The sequence below is a fragment of the Varanus komodoensis genome, unplaced genomic scaffold (assembly GCF_004798865.1).
Source record: "Varanus komodoensis strain SLA01 unplaced genomic scaffold, ASM479886v1 scaffold18_3, whole genome shotgun sequence".
Taxonomy (NCBI): domain Eukaryota; kingdom Metazoa; phylum Chordata; class Lepidosauria; order Squamata; family Varanidae; genus Varanus; species Varanus komodoensis.
In genome coordinates, this window is record NW_025335549.1 from 10,572,013 (window position 1) to 10,599,859 (window position 27,847).

Consider the following 27,847-nt stretch of genomic DNA (forward strand, 5'->3'; position numbering starts at 1 on the left):
GTTGCCTATCGAATCCTCAACAATGACAGACAATAGAAAGAAGCAGTCAATACTGGCCAAGTTTACGTGGGGGGGGGGGGGTTAAGGGGGATCAACACAAGGCTCCGTTACCAGCATTGCAATGCCTGATTATGAGCGTATCATAGGACACTCACGCCAAGCCATCTTCTGCACTTTTTCTGCCATGGAAGCCTAGATTTCTTCAGGCCGGCTCAATCAGGACTTTTAACTATTCCGTGGTGTAAATTTCAGTGTGTTCTGGAGAAGGAGGAATGGGCTTCAGCAGGGTGGTGCCACAAAAAATGTTCTCTTTGCTAACACACTCGCGTGGAGGACTGGCACAGATTTCTTACTCTCCTTCCATCACTGGGTGAGGAAGAACTAGTTGAAAGCAGCCCGTTACAAAAGCCTACTCAGAATAAAGCATATTACCTTTAATGAAACTTACTCCTGTGCGAGTCAGCAAGGGGGACTGGGGAGTGTGGTCTGGGTTTCAGGATGCAGGATCCCTGGATTGCCTTAAAAGCAACAACAACAACAACTGAAGGTTCTTGCTCTTCTCATCACCTAATTAACACAATGGATCAACCCCCAGCTGTCCCCCCATCCCAGGGCCATTTTCTTGCCCACCTCCCCAATCCATCCTAATCTCTGAGCTGAGCTGACTTCATTAGCATGTGGTAAATCCATTTAGCCTGGCAGAAATACAAGTGATTGACACCAGCACTTTAAACGAGGCCAAGATCAAATCAGCCGCTACTTGCAATTGGTGCAGAGTCTGTGCACATCCCATGAAGCTGATTGGTGGCAGAGAGAGGAGACGAACGGAAATACTGAAGAAATGACAGTCAATTGATCTTGCCCCTCCTTCAACACAAGACTTCAAGACTTTCCTTGCCTTCAGCCACAGCTGTAAGTGCCCCTTTTGTTAGCAAAGAACATCTTTCCGATGAGCCCACATATCTATTGGATCCACACACTTTCTTTTGCTGTATGCATCAATCAGAAAAGCAGCTTATACATACTTGGGAGTAATTTAGGAATAAATAAAAAACAGACAGACAGACACATTACACTGGGAAATACAATTCACAAGGAAGGATGGACTGGCGGAATTCATAACCCAGGAGATGCATCGCCTGTTGGTCTCTCGCTTCCAGGCTGGACCTGTGGGACGTTCGGTGCCTCTGACATGCCTGTGAATCTGTGGCCTGCTGGGTGGGCACCACAGTCTCCTACTTGAAGAGAAACACTTGGACATTGTAGGAGGCCTTGCACGTCCTGAACAGTGCACAGCTTCACAGTGTGGAGGGGAATATTAACTGCAGAAGAAAGAGGCCATCCCGCCTGCCCACTGTCCTTGCTCCTTTTGCCTGTCCATTCCCAGAAGCCTGTCTCCGAGTCCTGTGAATGAAGCTCTGTGGATGAAGGCAACGGATGCCCAGAAGTTTCCAAGAGCTCTAAAGTGGTTCTGTAGCTCCTGTCATTTGGATATTCGTCCCTCAGCAGTCCTCCAGATGAGGAAGTGTCACCAGTAGCAACAGGGGAAGTGGAAGGTCCCTCGTGGCCTAAACTGCTTCGAACAAATCCATTGGCACAGTAGTCATTCAGTTCCTGGGCATGACAACTATCCGGGGGAGCCCACTGGGCCCCAGGTTGTCCCTGCTCTGCCGACGTGCTGCTGCTATCCAAGGGCAACCCCACCATGGAGAGGGAAGCAATGGCGTCGTCTTCCAAGTGAAGGACAGCTCTCAAAGCAGAAAGATTCACGTTCAGCGATGTCTGCGGACGATGAACAAATTATCAGCTTGTACAAATCCCCTCTCACGCCAAACACGAATGTAAGCATTTAAAACTAAGAACTGCTGTCTGAATTTTTATTTCCTCCCCGCTCCCGTTTCCTTTTCCTTTCATGTCATGTTTTTGGGACTGTCAGAATAAGGACAGGGACTGCCTTATCGCTGTAAGTCACTTTAGGACCCTTTTCAGGCTGAAAAGCTGGGCAAAAGCACTGAAAAGAGACAAGCACAGTAATAAGAACAGATGTGTTCTGCCGTAACCTGAAGCGCATCACTAGAAAACTCTTGAAGCAGGTTTAAAACTACGGTGCACAGATGTCATTGGTGCTCTTCATAAAGGTGAGTATGAATTTAGCTTGGTTTGCACAGGAAGCTTTGATAAATATACTTACCCAGATTTGCAAATTTTTCCAGAAATGGGATGGGAGAAACTTCAGATTTTTAAAACATGTAAAAGTGGAAGAAGGCACGGCTCTATATGCCAGATGTCAAGGACCATAAGCAAGAAGATATTATTGCAATCATATCTTCTTTCTGGGATTCCCACAGGCAGCTGGTTGAGCACTGTGGAAAACAGGAGACCAAACCAGAAAGCATGGAACTTCTCGTGTTCTTGTGAAGCTGAGAGATAAGCCCGGGGGCTTTTAACTCACTTCTGAAAGCTCTGAGTTTGCATTCCTGTGAGTTCAGTTATGCTTGTGGCCCTGAATGAGGGTTGCCAAATCTTTTCTCTGGCAGGCTCCTCCTCGTTAGCAGCTAGAAGGGGGGCAGGTACAACATTTCCCTCTCCGTGCTAGGGATAAGTGTGTGGATGGAATTTGACAGTGCAGATGAGTCAGGAGTTCATTCACTTTATTATTTGATAAGTACTGATCAAAATTAATACTTTTTTCAGAAAAGTAGGCTAGAAAGTTCTTGAGATTTAAGAAACTTGAAGGTAGGAGAAGGTGTACAGATTCATTCTATCGTAGTCTTTGGGGAGACACACAGGATGTTTGTGTCTGGGTGACTTTGGGCTGGTCACAGACTCTCAGCCCAACCTACCTCACAGGGTTGCTGTTGTGGGGAAAGGAGTGAGAGCAGAAGAACTATGTAAGTCACTTTGAGTTTGTGATAAGAAAAAAGCAGGATAGAAAATAAATAAATAAACAAACAAACAGATTTGAGGCGCAGTCCGTGTTTAGCTATCCTCACAGGTTAGACAAATCCAGGAAAATGGGAGACAAAATTGTCCATGCTTGTTCCAAACAAAGCTAATTAGTCTTCACTCACCAGTGATTTGAGGACATCTATTTCCGAGGAGCTTGGATGGATGTAACCCTTAAGGAAAGCCCTACCAACTACTCCCAACAGGACGAGCCCAGAAAGGATCACAGACGCCAGAATCAAGAAGGTCCAATAGTCTCCTGAAAGGGGAGAACAGGCACAGGTGATGAATGGAGTGGGGAAGGAAGGAACGAGTGGGGTGTGGGGACCAATCTTTCTCCAGTAGGACTGGGAATGAGCCTTTCTTTCCCAGCAAAAGCACATGGCAGTTGCCTGTTGAGCTTTGTGCAACCCTCGCCTGCTCACCTCAGTCCACAGGGCATGAAATCTGGTGCAGATCTGGAGGACTGATTGGAGCTTCTGTGATGTTATTATCTTTCTGCAATAATATCATTGCTATGTGCTTGGTGAGAACTGCAGAGCTGCAAGCCTTTTGGCCATAAAATCAGCATCTGGCATTGCCCGGGATCTGAGTCCCAGACCCACACTTTTAACCACTATACCACACTGCCTCTCAAAGAATGCAACGACCATGTTCCCCAACAACTGGTAAACTGCTGGGAGTCCAAGCTGCTCTACCCAGTTTCCCACCTCCAATTTTATCTTTACAGTAACTCTTGGAAATAGACTGGGTGAGGAATGAACCCTGAATTTCCAGGACCTCAGGATTCCTCAACCTGCTGCCCTATGTATGGATTGGGCTACACACTCCCATCACCTCCCCAAATTATGGGCGTGGTAGCCCAACTCATCTGGACAGCTTCAGCTCCCCCAGCTGGGGGAGGCTTCTCTAACCACTCCTGCACACTGCTCTCATGTGTTTCAGAGCAGGGGCATTGCCATTATCCCTTGTGGAATAGCACACACTTGCAGTCCAGCCACACAAACCAGCACGGCCCCCCCATCCTGGCAGCGAGGCCAGGCGCCCTCACCTGTGGGGCTCTCTGGCATCCAGATGCACTGCACTGCCTCCTTGGCCCTCTGGCCGGTGACTCTAGCCTGGACACAGTAATTGGCGTTCGGCCTCACGCCTTCAAATGTGTGCTTCATCAGGTGCCTGTGCATCTTGGGGAGAAAGAAGTGCTGGTGTAACAAGCAACAGCAGCACACCGAGGTGAAATCAAATAAATAAACGGATAACGGAACAGAGCATAAGGCCAACTCAAACAAACTATCACGCTTTTAAATCGCAGGGCCCATGAAAAACCTTATCATGTGCTGTCAAACACTTGGAGCTAAGGAAAGTCTAAATCTGGCACCAGAAAGCTGACACTGTTGGCATCAGGTGAGCCTCCCTCGGAAGAGTTAGGGGGCCACCATCAAGAAGGCCATGTCCTTTGGTCCTCAGCTCTGAGCATCCTCCCTGGAGACATCTAGAGAAGGGCAAGAGACAATAAGCACGGTCTGTGGATCGCTTCCTATCAGAAGAGGTGCTCCATCAGGTATTTGGCTCCAACACATACGAAACCTGTGCCGGGAAGTGGCACTTCCAGCGCATTGATCCACTAGGCCGTCACGCTCACCTGCTCCATTCATTCAGGAGAATGGGCTGCCATGGGAAGCAGGATCCCGCTGGCAAGAAGGGCAGCTCCCCCACACCGGCCCAGGTGGGCCAACCCGTCTCCACCCACCTTCACCTTGCGTAGGAAGCCACCTTCTCCGCGGAGGACAGCCAGGATCTTCAGGGACGCCAGGTAAGAATCGCTCTCCTTCAGGGGGGTGCGAGGCAGAGCCACGGACACACACAGGCGGCGGTTGCCGGTAGCCAGAGACAGGGTCAGGGGGCCCACCACAGCTACGGAGAAGGTGGGGAGAGGAAACCCAACTCAGCTCAACAGCCTTCCCGAAACAGGTGGTACCCCAGACGATCAGAGTGACTTTGTCGCTGCTGGGCAGGCAGGCTTGTGGGAAGTCCTGCCTCCGCCGCTAAAAGGGCACAGCCGGCCTTGGGACCTGTGCACCTTTTTCTGAGGTTGGAAGGCACAGCTTTCTCTGCTCTGCCTCATGCTGCAGAATGACTGCTGGTGGGCTTTAAAATGGCCCATGATGCGAAGGGCACAGGAGGTTCGATCGGAGCCACGGCAGGGGCAGGGAGAGAATCTCTGCCATGGCGTTCCATCTCTCCCTGCTCTGGAGGTGACAAAAACCACACTCACCCACCCTAATTTGTGCACGGAAGTAGGAGGAAACCTGCTGATGGCCCAGTGGCAGCTGAGAAGCACTGTGGTACGGAGCCGGTTAGCAATCCCAGCCTTGAAGCTCAGTGGGTGACCCTGGGCCAGCCTCTCATCCCGCACAGGGCTGCGGCGAGGATAAAATGGAGAGCAGCTCCCTTGCTCCCTTGCATGAGGAAAAAAGGGTGGGTCCAGAAGCGACAGTGAATAAATACAACTGAGACAATTTCTCATGCTTGGAATTCTGCAAGCAGCCCACAATGGGAATCGAGCGTGGCTAGAGGAAATGGAGCATTTTGTTCCCACAGTGGCTAAGCAGATGCTCCAAGGGGGGAGCTCAAAGGTAGGACTTGAGCATAGCAGCACCCTCCTGCTTGTGCTTTCCAGAAACTGGTCCTCAGAACCCTCCCAATCTGGATACTGGAGGCGATATATAGCTATCATGACTGAGAGGTCTACAGGAAGCCTTCTCCTCCGCAGTGTTTTCTAATCCCCCTTTAAAGTCATCCCGATGTTCTGGAAGTGAAAGCTGTGGATGTATTATGCTCTCCATAAAGACATCCTCCTCTCTGCCTTTTGTGACTTTCCCACCATTCAGCTGCAGTTCACCCCAGTGGGACTTGGTATTTTGAGAGAGGGAGAAAAATGCCTGTACATCTTTGGCTGCTCCTCCCTCAGGTCATCCTTCCCCATCAGAGGCCAGTTCTGTTCCCCTTCTTGGTGTCTCAGCAGAAAAGCTTTCCTTACTGTCTTTGTAGAGCTGCAGTCCATTTGAAGGGGCCCATGCAGACAACCTGGATCCATCCCGAGCTCTCACCCTGGCTTGGTAGGCACTGAACAAATGTGGCAGATGAAGAGGGCACTTCTGGGTTTGTCTCAGGTGGCTTCCCCTGCACGAAGTCTCTCTGATCCACTCAGGAGCAGTCCTGTCCCTTAGGATCAGAAGATGTGGCAGTGTGGTGAGACGGATGGCCCTTTATGGGACTCCCTTAGCCCTACCTGATGAGGGGGCCTCTGGCTCAGGATTCCCAGGTGCAGAGCAATGCAGTGACCAGAGAGCGAGAGCGAGAGAGAGAGTAACAGAGAAAGATCTGAAGATCCATCTTCTCCCCTCATCCCCAATTTAACTCAACGTGTGGTTTGTGCAGTGCCCAGCGAGGTTCCTTTGAGAAGACCACAAGCAGAGGTCCTGCTCAAGACACATTGCTGCTGGAGGCAGACATTTTGCTGCCGCCGCCCTCCCCCACCACACAATTCCACAAATAGGAACCAACCAGACTGGCAATCAAATCTTTTTGATACTGATGACAGGACAGCATTCACCATCAGAGGACTGGGTTGGCTTAGAGGGTGAAGCACAGCCCAGGCGGCGAGGGGAACACCATCCACCCAATGCCTCACTGCCACCTCCTGGCAGCCCCTCCCTGAGGCAGGAGCCTGAATCCTCCTGACAAAGCTGTGGAAGCATCTCTCCATCAGTCCCAATTCCGGCATGTCTTAGGCAATTGCTGAAAACATGCCTGTCTACTTCAGCGTTCTGCCAGCCATACGCTCTCTTTGGAACAGCTCCTAATATGGTTTCATCAGGTGTGCGCTTTCATTTTTCTGTTTGTGATTTATTTGGTGATTAATAAATCATGTTGTGGTTTATTCAGATGAGAAGCAGTGTATGCATATTGCTAATAAATGGATAGGCTCCCATTGCTCCCAGCCAGAATAACCAAGAGCCAGGGATTATGTGAGCTGGAGTTCAAGAACACCTGGAGGGGACTGATTGCAAGAAAGATCTTGGCCTGTGCAGAAATGGATAGATTGCCTTTATCGTTGAAGGAGAAACAGGATACTGATTTCTATCAAACTTGGGACTCTTTTTATAACTGGCTGGAGAAACAGGACTTGGTGTAAATTTAGAGATGTTTTTCAAACTATGATAAATTAATTGGAATTTGATATTAGAATGTTAAAAAATATGTAGTAGGAGGTTGACCCAGTGAATCCAATGTTTGTGATGTTTGATGCTTTTTTTTTAGTGTTAGTTTAAAAGTATATATGTGTGTGTGTGTATGTATAAAATAAAAAGAACACCTGGAGAGGCACAACTTGCCTGTGTCTCAAATACAGACAGAATTTTTGAGAGCGCGAGAGAGAGATGAACGAGCAACCTACCCATTAGTTCTCTCCACCTCGTACTGAGTGTTGTCAGTTGAGTCCAGGGCTGGTTGCCATGTCAAGAAGGTGTAGAAATTCTCAGAGATGAGTGTCACATTCTGTGGCGGAAGAAGCAGCGCTCCTTTGAACAAAGAAGAAAGGATGGAGAACCCTTGAGACTGGGCATCTGACAAGGAAGAAGTCACCTGTTCCTGAATGGCCCTTGATGTCTTCTTTGTTTCATCTGTTGCACTTGGATTGCTCAGGTATTTGGATTCCTCTGCTTTGCAGGCAACCTGACAATCCATGCAAGCCCTTCCTCTGGGACTGAATACTCAAAAAGTGCTGATCACAACCCACCCTGTGGTGATCAAGCAAACCAGGACACTGCTATAGGCTTCCAGGGTGTTAGCTATCTTGCCCAATCTGATCAGCATTCCCTGCACTTCCTCGCTCAAATCATTAATGAAAATGTGGAGGAGCACTGGGCCCAGGAATGAACCCTTTGGCACCCTCCCTGTTACCTCCTCCCAGCCTGAGAAGGTGCCATAGAGAAACACTCTTTGCCATCTAAAGTGACTCCTTTCAGTAGCTCTTCCATCTAGTCCTTCACGATAATGCACAGTGGATCCCAGAGTTCTTCTGCCAGTTCCTTTATTACTTTAGGATGCAGTTCATCAGGCCTTGCTGATATGAACTCATCTGAAGAAATTAGATATACATTTTAGTCCGATTTCTATTATTGTGGTTTTGCACTTTGAAGACATTTAATCTCTGTAGTGACGTCTGATAACAGGAAATCCCAGCAGCAAATGCCCACCTTTGCCTTTTTAAATGAGCAATTTACTCATGCACGGACTTTCAAATCTGTTTTCTTAGTTTTGACTAGAAATAGCCCTAAAAAAACAAAAAAGACTAATTTTCAGGAGGCGAAGATCTGCATACAGGACCAGTTTCCGCATGTGACGACACAGACATGTTGCTCCAGGACTCTGCTTGCTCCTTGATTCTTTGCAGCTCCCTCTAGCAGCATTTTTAAACACCTACAGAGTTTTGCCTGTAGGGCAATATAGGAATGAAATCCCCCCCCCCTCCACCACCGGGAGTCGATTGCCCCCTTTCCTACGGAGAGAAAGAGCTCTTCCGTGTTTGGGTGTGCATCCATGCATGCGTGCGTGTTGCAGTGTCTGATTACAGAAAACCACCTGGAGGCTTCTTTGTATTACATTTACAACTATTCGGGCAGGTACAGTGGAAGCAGAACCATTAAACTTGCATCAGGTTCTGCTGAGGGCAGAAGGTGGGATACTGGAAACAGATGGACAGCATCCGAGGGCGCTGTAGAAATTGGTCTTTATCAAGATATTCCTACCACCCCTTCATGAGGAGAAAAAGGTGAATAAACTGCCTCTTATGAAAATGGTGCTAATGTGACCTTGATAAACAGCAGAAGCTTGAAATACATTTGGGACAAACTTCTAGACATAAACATGGTTCATTTCCCAACCTGATGACGGCTAGTTGAGGAATTTTGCAAGTGGTAGTCTAATCTATTTAGCAAGAAGCAGGCTGGGGAAGGCTGGCATAAACACCAAGCTAAGGACACCAAGGGTCTGGCTTTCTACAAGCCCACTCCACATAGCAGCTTTCCCCAGCCTGGCAACATGCGGAGGTTTCAGACTGCACAGCTCTCCAGCATTAGCTATGCTGGCTGGGGCTGATGGGAGTTAAAATCTAAATCATCTGGAGCACACCAGGTTTGGGAAGGCTGAGCAATGGTCTCAAATGAACTTTCTCAGTATAAACAATACATTTTCTGGAGCATTTCAGCTTCAGCCAACTCTGTTTAGACCCCCGGGCTCTGAATCTACCCTTGACTATGACGGCAGGAACTTAATCCATTTCTGCCCCCAACCTGGGCCTCAAATTTTAAGGGGACTGCCATTCAGAATAGCATGTCATCACCCTCACCTCTCATTGAGGAAATGTCCAACAATTGTAATGCTATTCTGCAGTACAAAATGCAGTAGAAAAATGTAACAAATGAGCGTATATATTACTAAGTGGGATACCCCACAAATAGCCTCTGAAGGATCTTCTTAATCTCCATATGAGTTCTTTCGACCCTCTCCTCCCCCCTTCATTCCCAATCCATGGAACGAAGTATTCTCTCTTGGCAGCAGAAAAGCAGACACACAGACAGCTTGCCAAAAGACAGCCAAGCATTCACCAGCTTAAGAAATAAGTGGGTTTTTTTAAAGGAATGAAACCTTTACCCTGTTGAACAGCGTGATCCACAAGGAACAAAAGAACAGTCCATGATGCAAGAGCCATGGTTCTTCTCTAGAGCAGAGTTCGGGGGAAGATCCACTTCCCTTTGTCAGCAGGCACGACATTTGAACTCAAGGCACTCCTCACGGAAGACGCAAGCAAGCAGAATGTGTCATGGCCCCACCTTAGATAATTCTTGGCACTTAGCAACTAAGGTTCGTCAGGGTTTGTCGAGTGCATTCTTCAGAAACTGAAGGTGGAGCAGGAAGAGCTTGCCAGGGACAGCCCTTTCCTGTATATACCCAGGATCGGAGCTCGGAATGGTGGCTTAGGAATCCATATAATGTGGGCATCAAAGTGCCATCATGACGTTTTCCTCCCCCTCAAATCACAACAGCCAGTGCAGCACCGGGCCTGCAGATCAGTTCTTAAAATGCTGCAGAGAACTGACAGAACGGTGGTCTAGGACTTGACTGTCAAGAGTTTTCCTCACCATCCAGCCATTTTAGGTGGTCCTTGTGTTCAGTTGGACTTAAGTCAAAATGGTACACCTGCTCTGCTCCAAATTGTGGAGGTTCATTCAGCTTTGCCCCATTGCCCCGCCCTCATGGCAACGCCAAGCAGCAGCCCCCAGGTTCAATTCTCCAAGAAGTTCCCCAAGTACCCTCGGAAAAGTTGCTCCTTCCGCCTAGTCTACCAACACAGGGTTGTCAAAAGGACAAAATCTGGAGAGTTCTATCTGCACAGCCTTGAACTCTACAAAGATGGCTATAAATGTAATCAAACTTTAAAGGTCACCTTTCCTATTCCAGTCATTAATACGGAATGAATCATTGTCAGTCAGCACTGCTTATTTATTTTAAGGCTTCATATCCAGCCCTTCAAAAACCTTCTCAGGGCAGCTTACATAACATAATCAAAAACAAGAGCAGAATAACACAAATATGGATAACAGAAACCGAAGCAGCAATATCTAAACAGAGTAAAAACAGAAAGATTCATACTTAAAACACTTAGGATTAAAGCATACACAGAGAAACACAACCCATCACCTGGCACCAAAATGCAACTGAGCTTCAGCAGAGCATTTTGCAGCCATCTCACGATTATCTGCAATTGGGTGGGCACCTGCAAAAGGGCCTTCCATCATGATCTCAGTGAGCAGGGAAAGTTCATACAGGAAAGCCATGTGTCTTCTTTACAAAGGACTGTCCTCTCTCTGCAGAAATGCTCTGAAGCGCTGTCCAGAGAAAACCGCAGGGGCCCTGGAGTTTCCCATCAGGTAGCAGGTGGACAGTAGACAGAGCAGGTGCGTAAGTTAGCTGGTCAGTCTTCCCCACGGCAAGATCTACTGGATTTCTATTTAAATGTTAGACATTATTTCTAAATATCCAACTAGCCATATACATTATACCCTTATGGTGATTCTGTGTCCACTTTTAAATGAAACACTTTTCCTCTTTCTTGGGCATCCTGAGCTCGTATGGTTTGACTTTTTCTGTGCCCACAAACTTTTGGGTCCTTTCCCAGCACCTACTGGGAATTACGCAGGGTAGAAATTCTGGTTTGAGACTGCACACTTGCCGATGGTCAGACGCACTGTACTGCTAATTTATATGCCACAGAAATCTTCCTCCACAGCTTTCTGAATGTTGAGCTGCTGTTAGAGGAACACAGAAAGCCAGGCCTTGCTCCCCAATTTGGCAACAAGTTTCTAACCATACCACACTTCTTTTCCATCTTCCGAAAGCACACATTTACATAAACGGTTACATCTATTACCTCCCTGAGGTTTGCTACTTGCAGGAATTGGGGGGAAATGCTTGATTTCCCATCACCAGAACCTGCTGCGGTACTTTTTGCACAAGGGCACTACAAAAGCATCCACTAAGATGCTGAGAGACATCCCTTGAAAACAGGCATGTGGAGACCAGGGTCACAGCACAACCAGGCTGCAAGCCTGCAAGCAGCCATGCGGGGGGTAAGCAAACCCCCTTCTTGGCTTGCACTGTAAACTTCATCCAGTGTATAATCGAACACCCGCTGAACCGGAGAACATCTTTTTGCACGATGGACAACAGAGTTGAGGACTGCTGTTCTGCACTGGGGAAGTGGAGGGAAGTGTTCTGAAACGGTGTGAGACATGAGAGGGCTGGGCTTTATGTGCAGTTAAGTCCCTGGCATCTCCAAATAATGCTGGGAAAGCCTGCTTGAAACCCTGAAGTTACTGCCACATCGTCAGTCCACGCACAGAATCCTGCATGAACTCGTCCCATTTTTCCTGAACTATTTAATCAACACATTCGATATTCAGCGTTATGTGACTACAAGACTTACAATGCTATCTGTGCAATAATTCTGAGCAGTAGCAAGGAAATGTATCCCCTCTTGACCATGTGAACTAAAGGCTGGATGAAGTGAGGACAGGGCTTCATGCAGATCTTCACAAATTTCATGCTGTCAGAAATCCAGCATCATTGGAATCTCCGTTCTCCCTTTCTTCTTTTAAAGCAAGAGCTGCTAAGTTATGCTAGAAAAACTGAGTAGATATTGCTTGATAATCTGAGAAGCCAGAACAGGGATGAATCAGATTCACCATTTCACAGCTTCAGTGCTGGGTTTTTTTCATAAATAACAAAAAGCAAGACTCAAAATAGTTTGCAGGAGTTTAGAGCTTGCCTTTAGTGCTTAATTCACTGTGTAGTCTAAAGAAAGCCTCTCTCTATCTCAGTGCCATATCCCACCACAATAGGAATACTTTCGGCATATCCTACTAGGTTGCTGCAAGGATTACAAAAGGTGTGCAAAGTGCTCGTTATTTGAGACATAAGCTCTGGTAATATTTCCATCCTGTAACTGCCTCCTGGGACTTTCTTTAAAGCCTTTCTTAAATAAAGAACATCGTTGTTTCTTTCCATGCACACATCCCTACAGCTCAAACACCTTTTGGTTCTGTCCTTCACAGCAACCAAGAGCATTGAGATTCTGGGCAAAGGAGCCTTCAATTAGACACGGAGAACCTGTCTGAGATGCCAGAAGACATTCCAAGTCTTCTTTATGTTTCACGTGCAGCAACACATAGTGCAATTTGTCAAGTGGATTGTGTGGAACCAGCAGCAACAGTGGGCGCAGGGTTGAGGGAAGGCCTCTCCACCAGGAGCCTCTCTTCACAGCTTCAAGATGCTGTTCGAACAGGACAGAGGAGGAAAGTACATTGCAAAAGAGCTTGGTTCACCATGCCTGTCAAAGGTCTGCCAGCCTGCGTCTTGGCAGAACCAAACAACTTGCCTAAGCATTTCCAACTGTGGGCCAGACGAAGTGCCAGAGGTGAACAGGAATCCATGCAGAGGAATGACAGGTAGCATTTTCAACATATTACTAGAAGGGGAGGACCAATACGATCCTCCTAGAGTCTTGGGAAATAGATTTAAAAGGAAATATTAGTACTGAAGAATGGGATGACATGTGAGATAAGAGAATTTTAAAATTTATGTAGGAATTAAAGAGAATTTTTATAAATTAGTTTGAAAATAGTACTTATTTCCAGTTAAACTGAATTATATGAATAATGACTAGTCCAACGTATGTTGGAGATGCAACCAGGAAGTGGGTTCATATTTCCATATGTGGTGGGAGTGCAAATATATAAATGAGTTTTGGGAAATGGTTTTCAAAGAAATTAGTAAAATATGGAATTTAAAAATTGAAGCAGATGCTGGATTAGCTTTATTGTCATTAATTAGATAACAAGAGGGAAAAAATATTGAAGAATTGATGACGAATTTATAAACAGCAGTAAGATTAATAATAGCAAGGAATTAGAAAATAAAAGGTGATTATCAAATAGATGACTGGTACAAAGGAGTCTTATTATAGCTGCTAATAATAAGTTAGCTTCTGATATTAAGTGGCTAAAAGGTTTGATAGGTAATAATAATTTTGAAAATATTTGGAGACCATTTATTGAATATGACTTAATAAACGGAAGGGGTGTGAACCTTCACAAGAGCCAGTGTAGTTCTGGAAGGGAAGTGAGAGCGGGGCAACCTGAATAAATAAATGCTCTTACATTAAGTGGCATGATTTGTTGATCCTGGTGCAGGTAGCACTGTTGTTACTGTATTGTTCAATTGTATTTATTAGTATTGATCAATAATGTTTATTACTATTCTGTTAATTGTACTGTCTGTTCAATTAATAAAATCAAAAAGGAATCCATGCAGAAATGCAGCTAGGATGGAATACCCTGCCCAGCAGCGTTCTGTGCAAATTGTTAAGAAGCTGGGGCTGCCAGCCTCCCAAAGGACATGTTAAGAGGAAAACACGTCTCCAGGACTTCCTCCTGATGCCCTCTGTCTGGCCTGGTCTTGAAACCTGCACAAATAACTGAAGGAGGGAACTTTGCTCCCTAGTCTACCAGTGGCCTTTCCAGGACAAGAACAGGAAATGCTCCCCCTGCCCCCCATCTCTGCCCACACTGTGATTGTCTCTGGCCAGAGCTCCCCAAAAGCCCAGACATCCCTGAGAAAGCAGAGTGCATCCGCCCACCTAAGGTTTTTATGACATTTTTAATTGGAAAGGGAGAACACTAAATAGCTTTGCCCCTCACGGAAGGGTGTACCTAATGTGGCAGACGGACTCATCAGCCCTCCCAAGGGGCACACGCAGGAGTTCCTGCACGTTCGGAAGCAGTCGCCTGCTGAGAGGTCACAGGCAGCGCCGGTCTTCATGTTTCTGCCAGTCCCGGGTGGGCTGCGCTAGCACGTGCCAGGGCGAACCCAGCCTCCGAACGACTTCTCCAGGTAGCGTGCCATGGCCAGGGTTAAGTGGTCGTTGTGGGGCCCTGCCACCACCTGGATGCCCAGGGGCAGGCCCTCCTTGCTCAGGCCCAGGGGACACTGGGTCACCGGTAATCCCAGTATGTTGAAGATGGCTGTGGGAGAAGAGATAATGGAAATGTGAGGCACGAAAGCACGTCTTCACTCTGTCTGGGTGTGCGTGCGTGTGTGTCCATCTCCAGAATGTATACCAAAATAATATCCTTCTGAAGCTACCTCTATTCAAAGGCCGCAAAATACTGCACAGGATTTATGAGGCAAAACAATAAAATTAAATTTAAGAAGTGGGGAGGGAAGTGTTTAAGCCACAGTGTTTGCAGCCTGTTAGGTCTTAAGGGGGAATGAAGCTGCAGAGATATGAATTAGACTCTACCAGATACTTCCAGGTTGCACCTGGGAGTCTTCCCAGGGCTGTCTGGATGAAGAAACGAACCCTAGCATCAAAGTAGGCCGCCTTGCAAATAAGCCAGCGGGTTAGCTGCCCATGCATCAGCCCACGGTGCACCCGACAGCAGGGCTTCCCGTGGCCTGTTCTGCCTCTCCATCCCATCCCATCCCATCCCATCCCGTCCCGTCCCGTCCTCCAGCCAGCAGCAGCATCTATCCCAAGTGCCTTTGTGGTACAATCCACATCCCATGATCCCTTGCTGCCTCCCACTGTCAGCAACCTTTTCCCAACTGTCCTTTGCACATGGGAGGGCTGCTCCAATCAGGAAGTTCCCCCTCCCTTCGCCACCCCATGCCTGCCCAATGCCTGCCTGTTTTTCCATAAGTCCAGTAAAGTTTCCATGTCCTCCTGTACTTTGCATCTCTCAGGGTGATCGTCAGCCGCCCACGCCACCCTCTTTCCCTCCTCTTGCAAAAGGACCTGTCCGTGTCACTCCAGGTCCCCACTCGTTCTTCAGCTCCAAATGATCCCATCTTTGAAACTATTAAATTCAGCTATTAACCAGAACTGAATTCTTAGGCAAAACAAACAGGTTCCTTGGTTGGTGGAAAAGAGGAGAAAAGCAACTTTAAAAAGCAAAAATGCTCTAAAATCATTCATTTTTGCTCCCACATTATCTAGAACTATTCCACTAGAATTTCCATTTATTGACCAGGGAGGATCCTCAGCATGTCCTCATACTTTGCTGGAGCTGGACTGTGGGACCGGGTTATACTGTTCAAGCTGGTGTAGACACATATGCCTCCTTCACACATTATGTTGTTTGTGTATCAAACCGGTCAGTCCTAGAGGAGATCGACCCTGACCGCTCTTTAGAAGGCCAGATCCTGAAGATGAAACTCAAATACTTTGGCCACCTAATGAGAAGGAAGGACTCACTGGAGAAGAGCCTGATGCTGGGAACAATAGATGGCAAAAGAAGAAGGGGACGGCAGAGGATGAGGTGGCTGGATGGAGTCACTGAAGCAATTAAGTGGACTCCAGGGGACGGTGGAGGACAGGAAGGCCTGGAGGAATGTTGTCCATGGGGTTGCGATGGGTCGGACACGACTTCGTGACTAACAACAACAACATATGGGGGGAGTGCTTGCCCATACACACACGATGAAAGGCCATACTGTCCCTACAGAAAGAAATCCAAGTTCACCCACAGATGATGCCATACAGAAAACAGGACAGAAATGACTTACCTGTGTAAGCAAAATTGAAAGGCATCCCCAGAGGAGTGTGATGTCTGGGCGCTACCACCGGGTGGGAAGGGTACAGGAGGACCCCATCCTCCCCCAGCAAATTGACCATCTCAGTCCGCAGGCTCTGTGCCATGCTTGCTAGCTTCGCATTTGTCTTTGGACTGTATTTCACAAGCTTCTCGGTTAGCCCTAGTGCTAAGTGAGAGAAAAGGAGTGAACACCATAAGCAGAGGAGAGCAAAGGGTTATTCCTAGAGCAAGGTATGGCACTTCTAATGGGATCTGCTTGTGAAGACTTGGCACATGTGGTCCTGATAGCAACTCTTGGAAAGAAACAGAAATCTGGCTCTCTTCTTTGCTCGCTCAGCTGCTGCTTCTCACTCCCAAACATGTATTCGGTTATAGGGTTGTGCTGGACCCCTTACCAAGGAGAGCCTGAATGAGGGAAGGGCACCTGAAGGAACCTGGGGAGTAGGAGAGGGGAATTGTCACCTCGAGACTCCCCCCATCTCTGCAGAGGGAAATTAAATAAAATGTTAACTTCTCTACCAACAAAATCAGGTGGCAAACTATTCCAAAGCTCAAAAGAGCTCAAATAGTCAAATTTAGTTTGCAAACAAGTGGTATTTACCCTTGTAGTGCTCCATGGCCTATCTGAAGCACCATCCTGTTTTGGGATTTTGTTCTTCACTTGGTGAGTAGTTGACCCAACCCCATCCTAAGGCTGCCAGCTGCTCCACCTGACTTCCAAAGACATGGTGCCACCTTATGGTCCCAAACATTATTATATGAAAAATTACAACAAACCCAACTTTTGTTACTAGATAATCAGCAACTGTCTGGCCAAAACTAGATTTTTTTTTAAAGATGACAACTGATCACAAAAAAGAAATGCAACTATTAAAACGTATCCACATTCAGAAGCAAGATTTTACCAATGGCTGGAAGGGTGTGTGACGACATTCCCACCATCCATTTCACCAACTCCCACGATGGCCATACTGGCTTTCCGTGGTCTCCAAGCATATCTGTGAATGCTTGACTTTGCTGTAAATAAAATGCAAGTAGAAGTATTGATGGGCAGGAGTGAACGGAAGCATCCTGCTTCCATATGGTCTGTCCATCACAGCATTTGATATGAGGTGGAAGTCTATCAAATCTCTTTTCTCACTCTACAGAGCGCAATGGCAAATCACCCACTGTGGGAGAAGAACTGTAGAAACAGGAACTGCGCAGCGAATGTTTTTTCAAAGAATGTCCTAGGCAACCTCAAAGTTCTGTGGAGCCTACTAAAAGGGACTTCAGCCACCCACAAGACAGCTCGCCCATTACTGCTGATCTTCCCTGTGATACAGTCCCTTTACAGGAGTGCTGTGTTCTACGAAACATGCTTAGTCCGTGTGAGATGAGAAGGAAGCCTGGCGGGCTGAGGCTTGTTCAACACTCCGCAGGATCTGGCTGCTTCCTACAGCATGTTCCCCACCCCTTTTTTGCTAACAAGTCTACGGGGCTGCCTTAATAAAAACACAATGTGGAACCCTCAGTGAAGGAAATTAGGAGGGTGGCTACTCGGAGGAGGGCTTTCTCAGCGGTGGCGCCTAAGTTATGGAATGCGCTCCCCAGAGAGGTCCGCCTGGCGCTGTCGTTATTTGTTTTTCGGCGCCAGGCAAAGGCCTTTTTATTTAAGCAGCATTTTAAATGTTAATATTATTGAATCTTATTCGGCCAGGGAGGCTTATTTTATTTTACTGTATATATTTTAATTGTTATTGTTTTAATGTATTTTGTATTTTATTTGATGTTGTAAGCTGCCCCGAGGCCTCGGCAAGGGGCGGCATAGAAATGTTTTAATAAATAAATAAACAAACAAACAAACCCCTTCCATATTGCTTTAATGAGGACAGGCTTCCCTAAAGAAAACCATTCACCTAAGCATCCCCACTTCAATATCAATGCAAGAATGTTCAGCTGCAAGTGGACTAATGCCATTTAACCAACCTGTTCATCACTGTCTTTGAAAGACATCATAACAGACCAGATCTGGAAGGAATACTTCATTTTATGAATGGCCACATTCTGAACTTGAACCCCCAGTTCAGTCTCCAGGTTCTTCACCAGCTTAAATGTAAAGGAAGAGAGGAAAGGAAGCATCAAATCATGCCCTGCCTCTTATGGAAAACACATTATTAAAGGTAAAGTAGGAGATCTGTCAGACAGAGGCCTGCAATGCTTTGACGGAAAAAGGATTATTTTAAAGATTCCACAGTGACAGCCAAAGAAAGCAAACCAATCTTAACACTGTAGCGTTGGAGACAGAAGAGACAGGCAATGTCTATCACCTCCTACACTCTCACTCCAGAGAAAGTGGAGAATGATGCATAGAATCACAGAATGGCAGCGTTGCATGCACACAAGGAATTGGTATGGCTCCTCACCTGGCGATCTGCAGCTGTCCAAACATGTGAACCACTGCTACTGAATACTACTGTGCTTCAGGCGATAGGATCCAAGGACCCTGTCTTCAAAGCTTTTTGAAACATGTGCATATAGCACTTCAGCATAAGCAGCAGGAGGGCTTGTACCCTTCATACTGAAAGATGAAGACCAATGCCCTGTGCCATCCAATATGTCTCCCACTACAGTCTATGACATAAGTCCCATGCATCTTGCCCTACATTTTCAAGAGTTGTTCAGCTATTGCAGCTTCAGAGTCCCCTTTGCCAAACAGTGACAAGATATGAAGTAATAAGATACACGGCTGATGTTTGTGTATTCTGTGTCTTGCCCCCAAATAAACCCTCTCTTAAAGAACTGCCTTCAGCTCATCTAACTCAGTATCACCTTCATTAACTCAGCATCACCTTCATTTTTCTGCGGTGGCGCCCAATCTATGGAATGTGCTCCCCAGAGAGGTCTGCCTGGCACCGCCGTTATTTGTTTTTCGGCGCCAGGTGAAGACCTTTTTATTTAAACATCATTTTAATTGTTAACAATATTAATTTATTCATCTGGCCAGGGCAACTTCTTTTCTTTCCTTTTCTTTCCTTTTCTTCTTTTCTTTTATAACTTTTCTTTTATAACTTCTTTTATATCGTGTATAATTTTATTTATTTATTTTATATTATTTATTTTAATTTTATATTGTTATTTCTGTATTGTATTGTATTTTATTGTGTTGTAAGCCGCCCCGAGGCTTCGGCAAGGGGCGTCATAGAAATGTTCTAATAATAATAATAATCACCTTCATTAACCCTAGATTTCAGGCAAGAATCTGTCCCTCCCACACCTGGAACTGACCCCAGGATCTTCCATACACAGTATCTGCACTCTGCCACTGAACCACTGCCCCTCTGAGATTTCCGGCCAACATGGTGCCCAGGTATGTTGGAGTGTAGGTTCAAACAGACAAATTGCACAGCAACAGACCAAGCTGCAATTTATCCAAACATCTAACGCAAAACCCCATTAGTGTGATAGTACACAAGCTTTTCTGTGAGCAGATACAAATTCCTTACCTTCCGTTGTGCCTGAAGAATCTCTTTGTCTACCGGGGAAACAAAAACGGACCCTCCATCATGCTCCATAAAATAGAATTTTATGTTCTGTAAGGATACCTTTTCATCCAACTTCAACCTGATGAGGCATGAATAAGATGCTCACAAGTCAGCCGCAAAAAGCTCTCTGTTTTATGATCCCTTACAGAAGCTACAGGTTCAAGTTAAGACTGCGGGTTTTGGCTCAAACCTGTTCCTACATGGCATCCTTATGGCTTGTAACAGTACGGAACCGTTAAAGGCAGTTAGCCTGTTTTGATTTAAAGGATGTAACAAATGAATAGAAATGAAGAAAAAACTGGCCAAGACAGACTCAAGGTAGAAAAAGGAACATGCTGGACACTGCAATAAGAAATTGAAACAACTCAGAAGAAAGTCACAATTAGTTCCAGCATGAAGTACTCCTCAAACCACGACCCCTTCTAGTACAGACAAAGCAAAGACTATTGCATCCCAAAAGAAACACGATCCCTGCGACCCCTGCTTGACTACTGCGTGACACTCCCTGAAGGAAAACGCAAGTGTAACCACTGGGTGCTACTTTTTTCAACTAACTGGAGTCATAAAGCAGGAGAAGACAAACAAAAACAAAGAAGAAAAGCAAAAACAAAGCTTTGGGCAAGGATCAGGGGGAGAGAAACCTTCATCTGTAACTAGCAAGGATTTGCTGTTTGCCAAAGCGCTGCTGCTTCTCTTTTTCCACTACAGAAGTGCTCGTGAGTCCGCTACTCACATAGTTGTGTTGATAGGAATATGAGAATTATTATCTAGATGACAATTTAGGAAATTAGGATTGCTTTTACCGGCTTTTTGTGAAATTATTTCAATAAAAATCTTAACACAGGACTGCGTATGTTAGCAACTTGTTTTCCCGAATACGGTCTGCACAACTGGTGAACATTTAAATCAAATGAAAGTAATGCTTGTGCTCTTTGATGCACTTCTGGTTTTATTGCCCATTCTTGGTAGAACGCTATGGCAGGTACAAGGCCCAAACCAATGGGAAGAGTCACCTCCAAAGATTTCTACATTAAGAACACGGATGCCAGGCACCGAGAAGTTTCCTGCTTCTGGCAGCCCTGCAGAACAACAAGAACCACCTACTTTGTGACGTTTGGTCCAGCCATGACCCTCAACATGGGTTCCAGGTCTTCTGCATAGCGGCACATGGGGCCAGTGCAGAGGAAGTTGGTCCGGATACCCAAGGCGTTGGGGAACTGGCCATCGTTGGGCACCACACCTAGACAAACAAGTACACACACAGAGATCCCGAGTTTGCAGGAGAAACCAGAGCCTTCTGGTGTGGTGCTGGTTTTCATAGATTTGCACAGCATCACAGGAGAGAAAACCATTGTGTGGTTTGGACTTGAGTTCCAGCCCACTAGCCTAAACCATTTTTCTGCCAGAAAGAGTTCTGTTGCACCTGCCAGTTACGCTGGGATCGTAAAACGGAAGAGATGCATGTCCTGCCACTGTCCAGGGGACCAGGGGCCACTGGGAGGCTGCACCCCTACTCCCAGGAAGGACATCACAGCAAGGGGGGGTCAACCTGGTATCCACCCACGAGCTAAGCAAGGTACAGTGGTCCCAACATAAACGTTTATCTTCCTTTTGCATTCCTTTTTTTCCTCTTGCATCGTATCTATCATAGTCTGTGTGTGAGGACGATCTTATTAAGCACTGTTGAAGCATTTTCAGCCAAAGGGCTAAACAACATTTTGGAGAAGCACTCAGGAAATGGGACACATTCCAGGAGAGAGTGGGACCAACAGGAAAGGGGGAAAGGGAAAAGCCAAATATTACAGTTACCAGCATATTTTATCTTTAATAAAATTGAAGCTAGTAATTAATCCATGGAAGAGGAAAATCTACACAAAACTCAGGGAACCACCAAATCATTGGGGGAAAGTGGATGGACCCAGAGGAAGATGTATGGCCATTTGGTGAACCCCGGAGGACTGGATTAGGCTCCTGGGCTTGAAGTTCTGCACCCCTGGCCTTATTATTTATTGCATTTCTATAGCTGAAGCTCTCTGGGCAGTTCACAACATAACTTCAGAAAGTGGACAGCTCAGAGAACATTTCAGGCACTTTTCTGAGTGAAGAACAATATTTCTCAGCAGAAGGCAGTTAACAAAATTTCTGACTTACTGCCTATACTACCGAAATAAAGCAAAACCTCCAGGAAAAGTTAAAGGCTCTACTCCTGAACTGGATGCCTGCATTCACAGACACTGGTGGTGCCTTGTGATCCAGATGAATTTAGTAAGCAAGCAAGGAAGCCATTAAGTAAAACTACACTTGAACTAAAGGAAACAGTTCCTAATGCTTGAGATAAATGCAGTTCCCAGGTTGGGGAAGGCTGTCAAAAACCATTAAAAAGTCCTTCAACTATTCTCTGACCCTCTCTGGCTTTTTAAGTGAGCTTGACAGGGATGAGATGCACACTCCCTACCTGTGGTGGGTTTGTGCCCGAAGATCCCATTGAAGAAAGCAGGCATGCGGATGCTGCCCCCAATGTCCGAGCCAATGCCAATCACAGAGCCAGCAGCTGCCAGGATGCACCCTTCTCCTCCTGTGCAGACACAAAGGTCACATCTGCATGGCACCAGGGTCAAAGCTGCAAAAGGCACACACCTGCCACCCACAGAATCTGTTCCGGAGTGACTGCATGCAAGGGAAAGCCACTTTCACACTGGTTCCAGCACCCTTGTTCATTACCTTTACTTAACCTTGGATGCCTATAGATATAGCACAATTGCAGAATCATCAAGGTTCTACGCACAATTAATTCATAAATTATTCCGGGTAAATTTCCAAACCACCCCAAGTGTAATCACTCCTCAGTATTATATCAAAATCAATCTATGAAGCAGCAGGATCTTCCAGCTTGATTTCCAACGCCCTTGCAAGCAGCTTGGAGGTACCTCTAGATGAGGCGTTTATTGTGCAACAGCCCTGCCTCATGCACAGAATTCAGAGGATTCAGACAACATTGTCTTCCACTTGTAATCCATGTGCAATTTGCCACGACCTCTCCCATCTTTTCCTTTCCACTGAGGAGGGAAAATGGGATAGTGACACAATGCCATCTGACTAGCAATGCCAGGAGTTCTCCACTTGGACGCCCTCCCTGTTAGCCTGGATTAATTCCGACGGAGTAGTCAAGCAAGCAGTCACAGTCTGTGAGAGCCCACTCACCAGAGCTGCCTCCCACAATGCACTCCAGATTGTACGCGTTGTTGGTCCGTCCGTAGACACGGTTACTCGACTCGAACCACATGCACAGCTCACTGCAGTTGGTCACACCCAAGGGGATGGCACCGGCTTGCTTTAGCCGAGACACCACCGTAGCATCCGACATGGAGATTAAGTTGCGGCGGTTCACCAGTCCAGAGGTATTGGGCAACCCTTCCCAACAGAAGGGAAACAAATGGGAAATGAATCAGAGATGCCACAGTGGCTAAGATCATACAGAGAGGGGAAAGTATAAGACCAAAAGCAAGAGGGGCAGTTGTTCCACAAGTTACACCTTGGCTATACTCTCAGGTCTGGCACAGTCTAAAAGCTGGTATCATTGAAAAGGTAGGTAGTAAGGAACACCCAGCTTCTGAGATGCTGCATCAAGCAGGTATCTTTGATTCTGGTTTTGTGGGCATTTTTCACTTTCAGAAATCTACTTCTGGTGAGAAGCAAGTGAGGTCAGCTCCACTGATCTGCTCAACTAGGAATGAGAAACAACTGTGATTACTCCCAGGTATTCTCTGCCACTGGACAGCGTTTGGGCAGCTCCTGTTTGCCACAGAACCATAGAGTAGGAAGCAGGCAAGCAGCTGGCTTGGACACAAGTGGAGGGCAACATACTCTGAGCATACCATTGTTTTATTCTTCTTGTGTCCCTTAGGATAATCTGCTATTCTAATTTGTTCTGGAAATGGTAATACTGAAGAATAGGGTATAGATCTATAAGATAATTCAATAAAACAAAATAAAAGGAAAGGAAAGGTTGCAAATAGAAGACTAGGAGTGGAAAGAAACCCCATGAAGCAACGCACCATGAATTGCGAAGGCCTCTTTGATGGTGATGGGGACTCCCAGGAAGGGAAACTTTTCCTGCAGAGCCTCTTCATCATCATGCCCCTCGGAGAGCAGCTTGTCAACTTGATGAGCCTCCTGCAAGGCCGCTTCAAACCTGAGAGTGATGGATGGGTAGGAGCAGGAGGAAAAAGATAAATCTCATCAGATTCCAGCTGGACCCTGATATGAAATGTCTGCTTGAGTACACAGTCAGTTGCATGCCTGGGGAAAGACTTCCGATAGGCAGCCTAAAGGGAAAAATATCAAATGCTGCTTTGCTTTCTGATTACTACCTAGCGACCCTGTCAGGCTATTCAGCAGGGTATAAATATAAAAACAAATAAACAAATGCCTCAAGACCAATTTTGCTGGACCGCAAAGAACGTAATCTTGCCTTCTGCTCAGATCTGCAGCTTTGTGCCAATCCTCAGGCTAGGAAAGCGGACTAAGCGGCCCACAGCTTTAAAAGTCTTCACCAGCAAAGGAGCATTATGAGGTCCAAAGGAAATCGCAAATACACTGAATTTCTAGGCAAAGGTGAAAAGAACTACTTAAAAAATTAGAGGTGCTGAAACTAGTAGACGGCATGAGCGTCATTTTTCAAGCAAATCAGCTTTTCAGTCATGCATACACAGAGAAAATAGTTTTAAATCAAGTGAGGCAGTGGCAAGGGGAAACTAAACAAAACACCCCATTCATTCTTCCCGCTGAAGTTAAAAACAGTGGGAATGGCGTTCCTCATCATGCCCTGTTTGCAAGCTGCCTCGGAGCATCTGATTGCCAGTGCTGGAGGACAGCTCTGGACTAGGTATTTGTTTCTCCATCAGCCCACTAGCTTTAGTCCGAGCACAAGATCAGTAAAACAGGGTGAGAAAGTTCAAGGAGTACTCTGAGAGTTCCCTTTGTTTGGATTTCAATAAATTGCCAATGTGTTACATTTGCACTGCCCATGTAGCAAAACACAACCACGTGAGCGCTTGGGAGAATTCTCTGCACACAGGAATGGCTGCTGAAGTAAGTCAGTGTCTTGGGACAGCAAAGACACCCAAGCAGCCTGCAACCCCTGCCTAGCTTGCTACATATCTGTGGACTAGAAACTCTGGGCTTTATGAAGCTCACCTGTCTTTGACAACGGCATTGATCAGCGGATTGACTTGTCTGATCCTCTCAATATAAGTTTCAATGACCTCAATGCATTTGACCTGCAACAAAGCAGAAACCAAATTGTCTTCATGAAAGGATTTCTTGCACGCCTTACTAGATGTTTCAGATGTTTTGTTTCATCAGTTGTTATAAGTGCCAACAGTCAATGTGCTGGTAGTGAATAAAGTGCTGGGCTGAAAATAAGGAAATCAGATTTGAAGCTCCTAAGAAGAGTGCTGCTGTATCAGGCCAAAGGCCAACCAAAATTCAACAAAAGCTCTGGCCACGTTCCTAACAGCAAGCTCATTCAACATTTAACATGCTTGCAGCCCTATGTTGCTTTTACAGAGCGCCCATTCACACAAACATTTCACCACAGGAGCCTCAGAAAACACCCAGCATGGGTTAGCCATTTTAAATGTTTACCTGGATAAGACTGTCCAGAGAGAATAACTAAATGGGAGGATTCAGCAACTCTTCTTTTCACACAGTTTCCTAAATAGCTGAGTTTGTTTAGGTAAGAGAAGCTTCAGACAGATGGATGTGAAAATATGGAAGGAAGGAAGACTGAGCAGCAAACACCCCCTTCGAACAAGTATAGCTAACTGTTGCTCCTCTGTACCTGTACGTCCACAGACAAGGCTAAACTACAGGTTCTAGATAAGCTAGAATATGAACAGCATTCAAAATCTCCACTATTTTATGTATTTATATATTGTTGGAAGCCGCCCCGTGGCTCATGCGAAGGGGGCGGCATATAAGTTGTTTAAATCAATCAATCAATCAATCAATATCTTCAAAAAATTACCCATGATTGCACAGAAGATGCAGGACTTTTCCTAAACTGCCTTCGAGATTCCTAGTCTACTGGCAACACACACCAAGAATGCCAGTAATTGCTGGGGAAAGAGGGGGAGCGGAATTCTCCTGACACAGAGCAAGTCACAAAACTATTCAAAAGTTACAGCACATGACATGAAACTTAATTAAGGTAAGTGCCAGTGAAACAAAATGGGATTTACTTATGCAAGGTCAGGATTACAGGGCAATAAAATTAGGCCATGAGCTTAAACAGTGTGGTTCATACTTTCTTAAATAGCACCTTGCCAGAGAGGTGAATTGATCTATCCTTTTATGACCTATTTAGTTGGGTATAGATAAGGCAAGATGATCTACGTAATTGTACATTGCGAAACTACCTTTCAGCTGTTAATGGGAATGCAAACAAAAATCATTTAATCAGAAGTAATTATTCTCTTATTAACTGAACTATCTGCATGAATTTCGCAAAAGCATAGAAGTGTTCATATCAGATTTCCACTATCTTCCCCTGGGTACTTTGGGTGACTTCAACTGGATTGGGAACTTCAACTGCAAGTGGGGTTTATTCTTGGGATGCACCTTTATGATTGTAACAGTGGTCAGATGTAGCCTTAAACTATTATTTATTTGTGTACTCTGAAAACAATTACAAATCACATCTGCATCCCACAAAGGATTTCAGCACTGTGTATATAAATTTGCATAAAACAAATATTTAGTACAATGTACACAAACATTTAAAAAATCCTGTGTTGAGTCCCAGGTTCAAGAACTCTCCCTGCACCCACACAGCTCTGAGGAACCAGGATTCCAAACTTTAGCAGATTTCTAGTTGTCGCGCTGGGTGGACCAAGAATTGTATTTTAAAATACCTGAAGGAGCGCTTACATCCATATATGCCCGCCCGCCCGCCCCTTGAGATCGGCGGCAGAGTTGCTTCTCTGGGAGCCCTCCGTGAAGGACATTAGGAGGGTGAGTACCCAGAGGAGGGCTTTCTCTGCGGTGGCGCCCAACCTATGGAATATGCTCCCCAGAGAGGTCTGCCTGGCGCCGTCGTTATTTGTTTTTCGGCGCCAGGCCAAGACCTTTTTATTTAAGCGTCATTTTAATTGCTAATATTATTTGCTTATTTTATCTGGCCAGGGCGACTTATTTTACATTGTTATTTCTTGTATTTTAATTTTATGTTGTGAGCCGCCCCGAGGCTTTGGCGAATGGGGCAGCATAGAGATGTTTTAATAAATAAATAAATAAAATAAAGTTTAGCTTGTTAAACAAGACAGCTTCATAACTGCTGGTTCAAATTTGACTTGTTTTGCACTCAGCTACAGCATCCTTCCCTGATGTGCTGGATCTGAATGTACTGCCCAAGGTCAACAGAAGCTGTAGGCCAACACTCTGCAAGACCACCTGTTGGACAGTCAAAGTTTTCAGACTCTGCATGTAACGACAAACAAGAACTGGGCAACTTGAAATTAAATTTTATTTTAGTTCTCTGCTGGCCAAGCGGGAGGAGGGAAGTGAGCAAGGCTGTGGTTTTGCCTGGGCTCCTTTCTCCTCATCCACACAAGTCCAGGGCACATGCTGTCATGCATGTCCGGATCATTACTCTTCCCCCCAAGATGCTATCTCCAGGGTTGGGTGGAAGGGCAATTTCACGTATCTTGCCCTGAAGCTGTTTTCAGAACACAGCCCTCTACACAACTAGCAAAAGGAGATTCTTTTTGTACACTACGTAAATCTGGGCCATGCAACCTCTGCTCTAGAGAGGCTACAGGCTTGCACGCAGCAGCATCCAGGTGCCTTGCACTTTATCCTTCATATGCCTGAGCTTGGGTGCCCTTCCCATTCAGAGCCCTTCCCCTTCAGCCGTGCCAGTAAGATACTGGTGCTTATCCGTATTTGCACTGGAGGGCTCGGTTGCTTCGTTCCGCTTCCGACGGCGCGCCAGCCAGAGAGGGCCCGCTGCACTCCCCAGACCGCCCTTTCGGGGCGCCCGCCGCCCGCCCGCCCGGCTCCGCGCCCGCCCGCCCGCGCGCGCGCTCACCTCCCTGCGGCGGATCCTCCGCGCCAGCTCCGCGCCGGGCAGCAGCAGCAGCGGGTGCTCGGGCGGCGGGA

General features: G+C 46.2%; 2 protein-coding genes across 2 annotated transcripts; both read right to left on the reverse strand.

Moving 5' to 3' along the window:
* Positions 1-556: 556 nt before the first annotated feature.
* Positions 557-14,388, reverse strand: LOC123021937. The gene is made up of 7 exons (XM_044427199.1): positions 14,280-14,388; positions 7,406-7,529; positions 5,987-6,171; positions 4,697-4,860; positions 3,998-4,130; positions 3,072-3,205; positions 557-1,782 (listed from the first exon to the last, which is right to left on the reverse strand). The coding sequence occupies exons 1-7, from the start codon at positions 14,386-14,388 to the stop codon at positions 1,117-1,119; spliced, it is 1,515 nt and encodes a 504-aa protein (XP_044283134.1). The 3' UTR covers positions 557-1,116.
* Positions 10,492-27,845, reverse strand: FAAH2 (fatty acid amide hydrolase 2; the record flags this gene model as incomplete). Its single annotated transcript, XM_044427170.1, has 11 exons — positions 10,492-14,591; positions 16,135-16,329; positions 17,069-17,180; positions 18,132-18,251; positions 19,649-19,766; positions 20,792-20,927; positions 22,143-22,262; positions 22,889-23,098; positions 23,743-23,879; positions 24,884-24,966; positions 27,777-27,845. Coding segments are annotated over 11 exons (1,476 nt in total), but the record flags the coding sequence as incomplete, so codon positions are not given.
* Positions 27,846-27,847: the final 2 nt, after the last annotated feature.

Bases quoted from the DNA above. Each gene is read 5' to 3' on its own strand.
- LOC123021937 (XM_044427199.1), bottom strand. From the start codon at position 14,388: ATGAAGACCGGCGCTGCCTGTGACCTCTCAGCAGGCGACTGCTTCCGA. The intron at 6,172-7,405 runs GTAGGTTGCTCG...TCTGATCCTAAG, and splicing joins GAGGTGGAGAGAACTAATGG to GGACAGGACTGCTCCTGAGT. The intron at 4,131-4,696 runs GTGGGTGGAGAC...TTTCTCCCCAAG, and splicing joins GCTTCCTACGCAAGGTGAAG to ATGCACAGGCACCTGATGAA.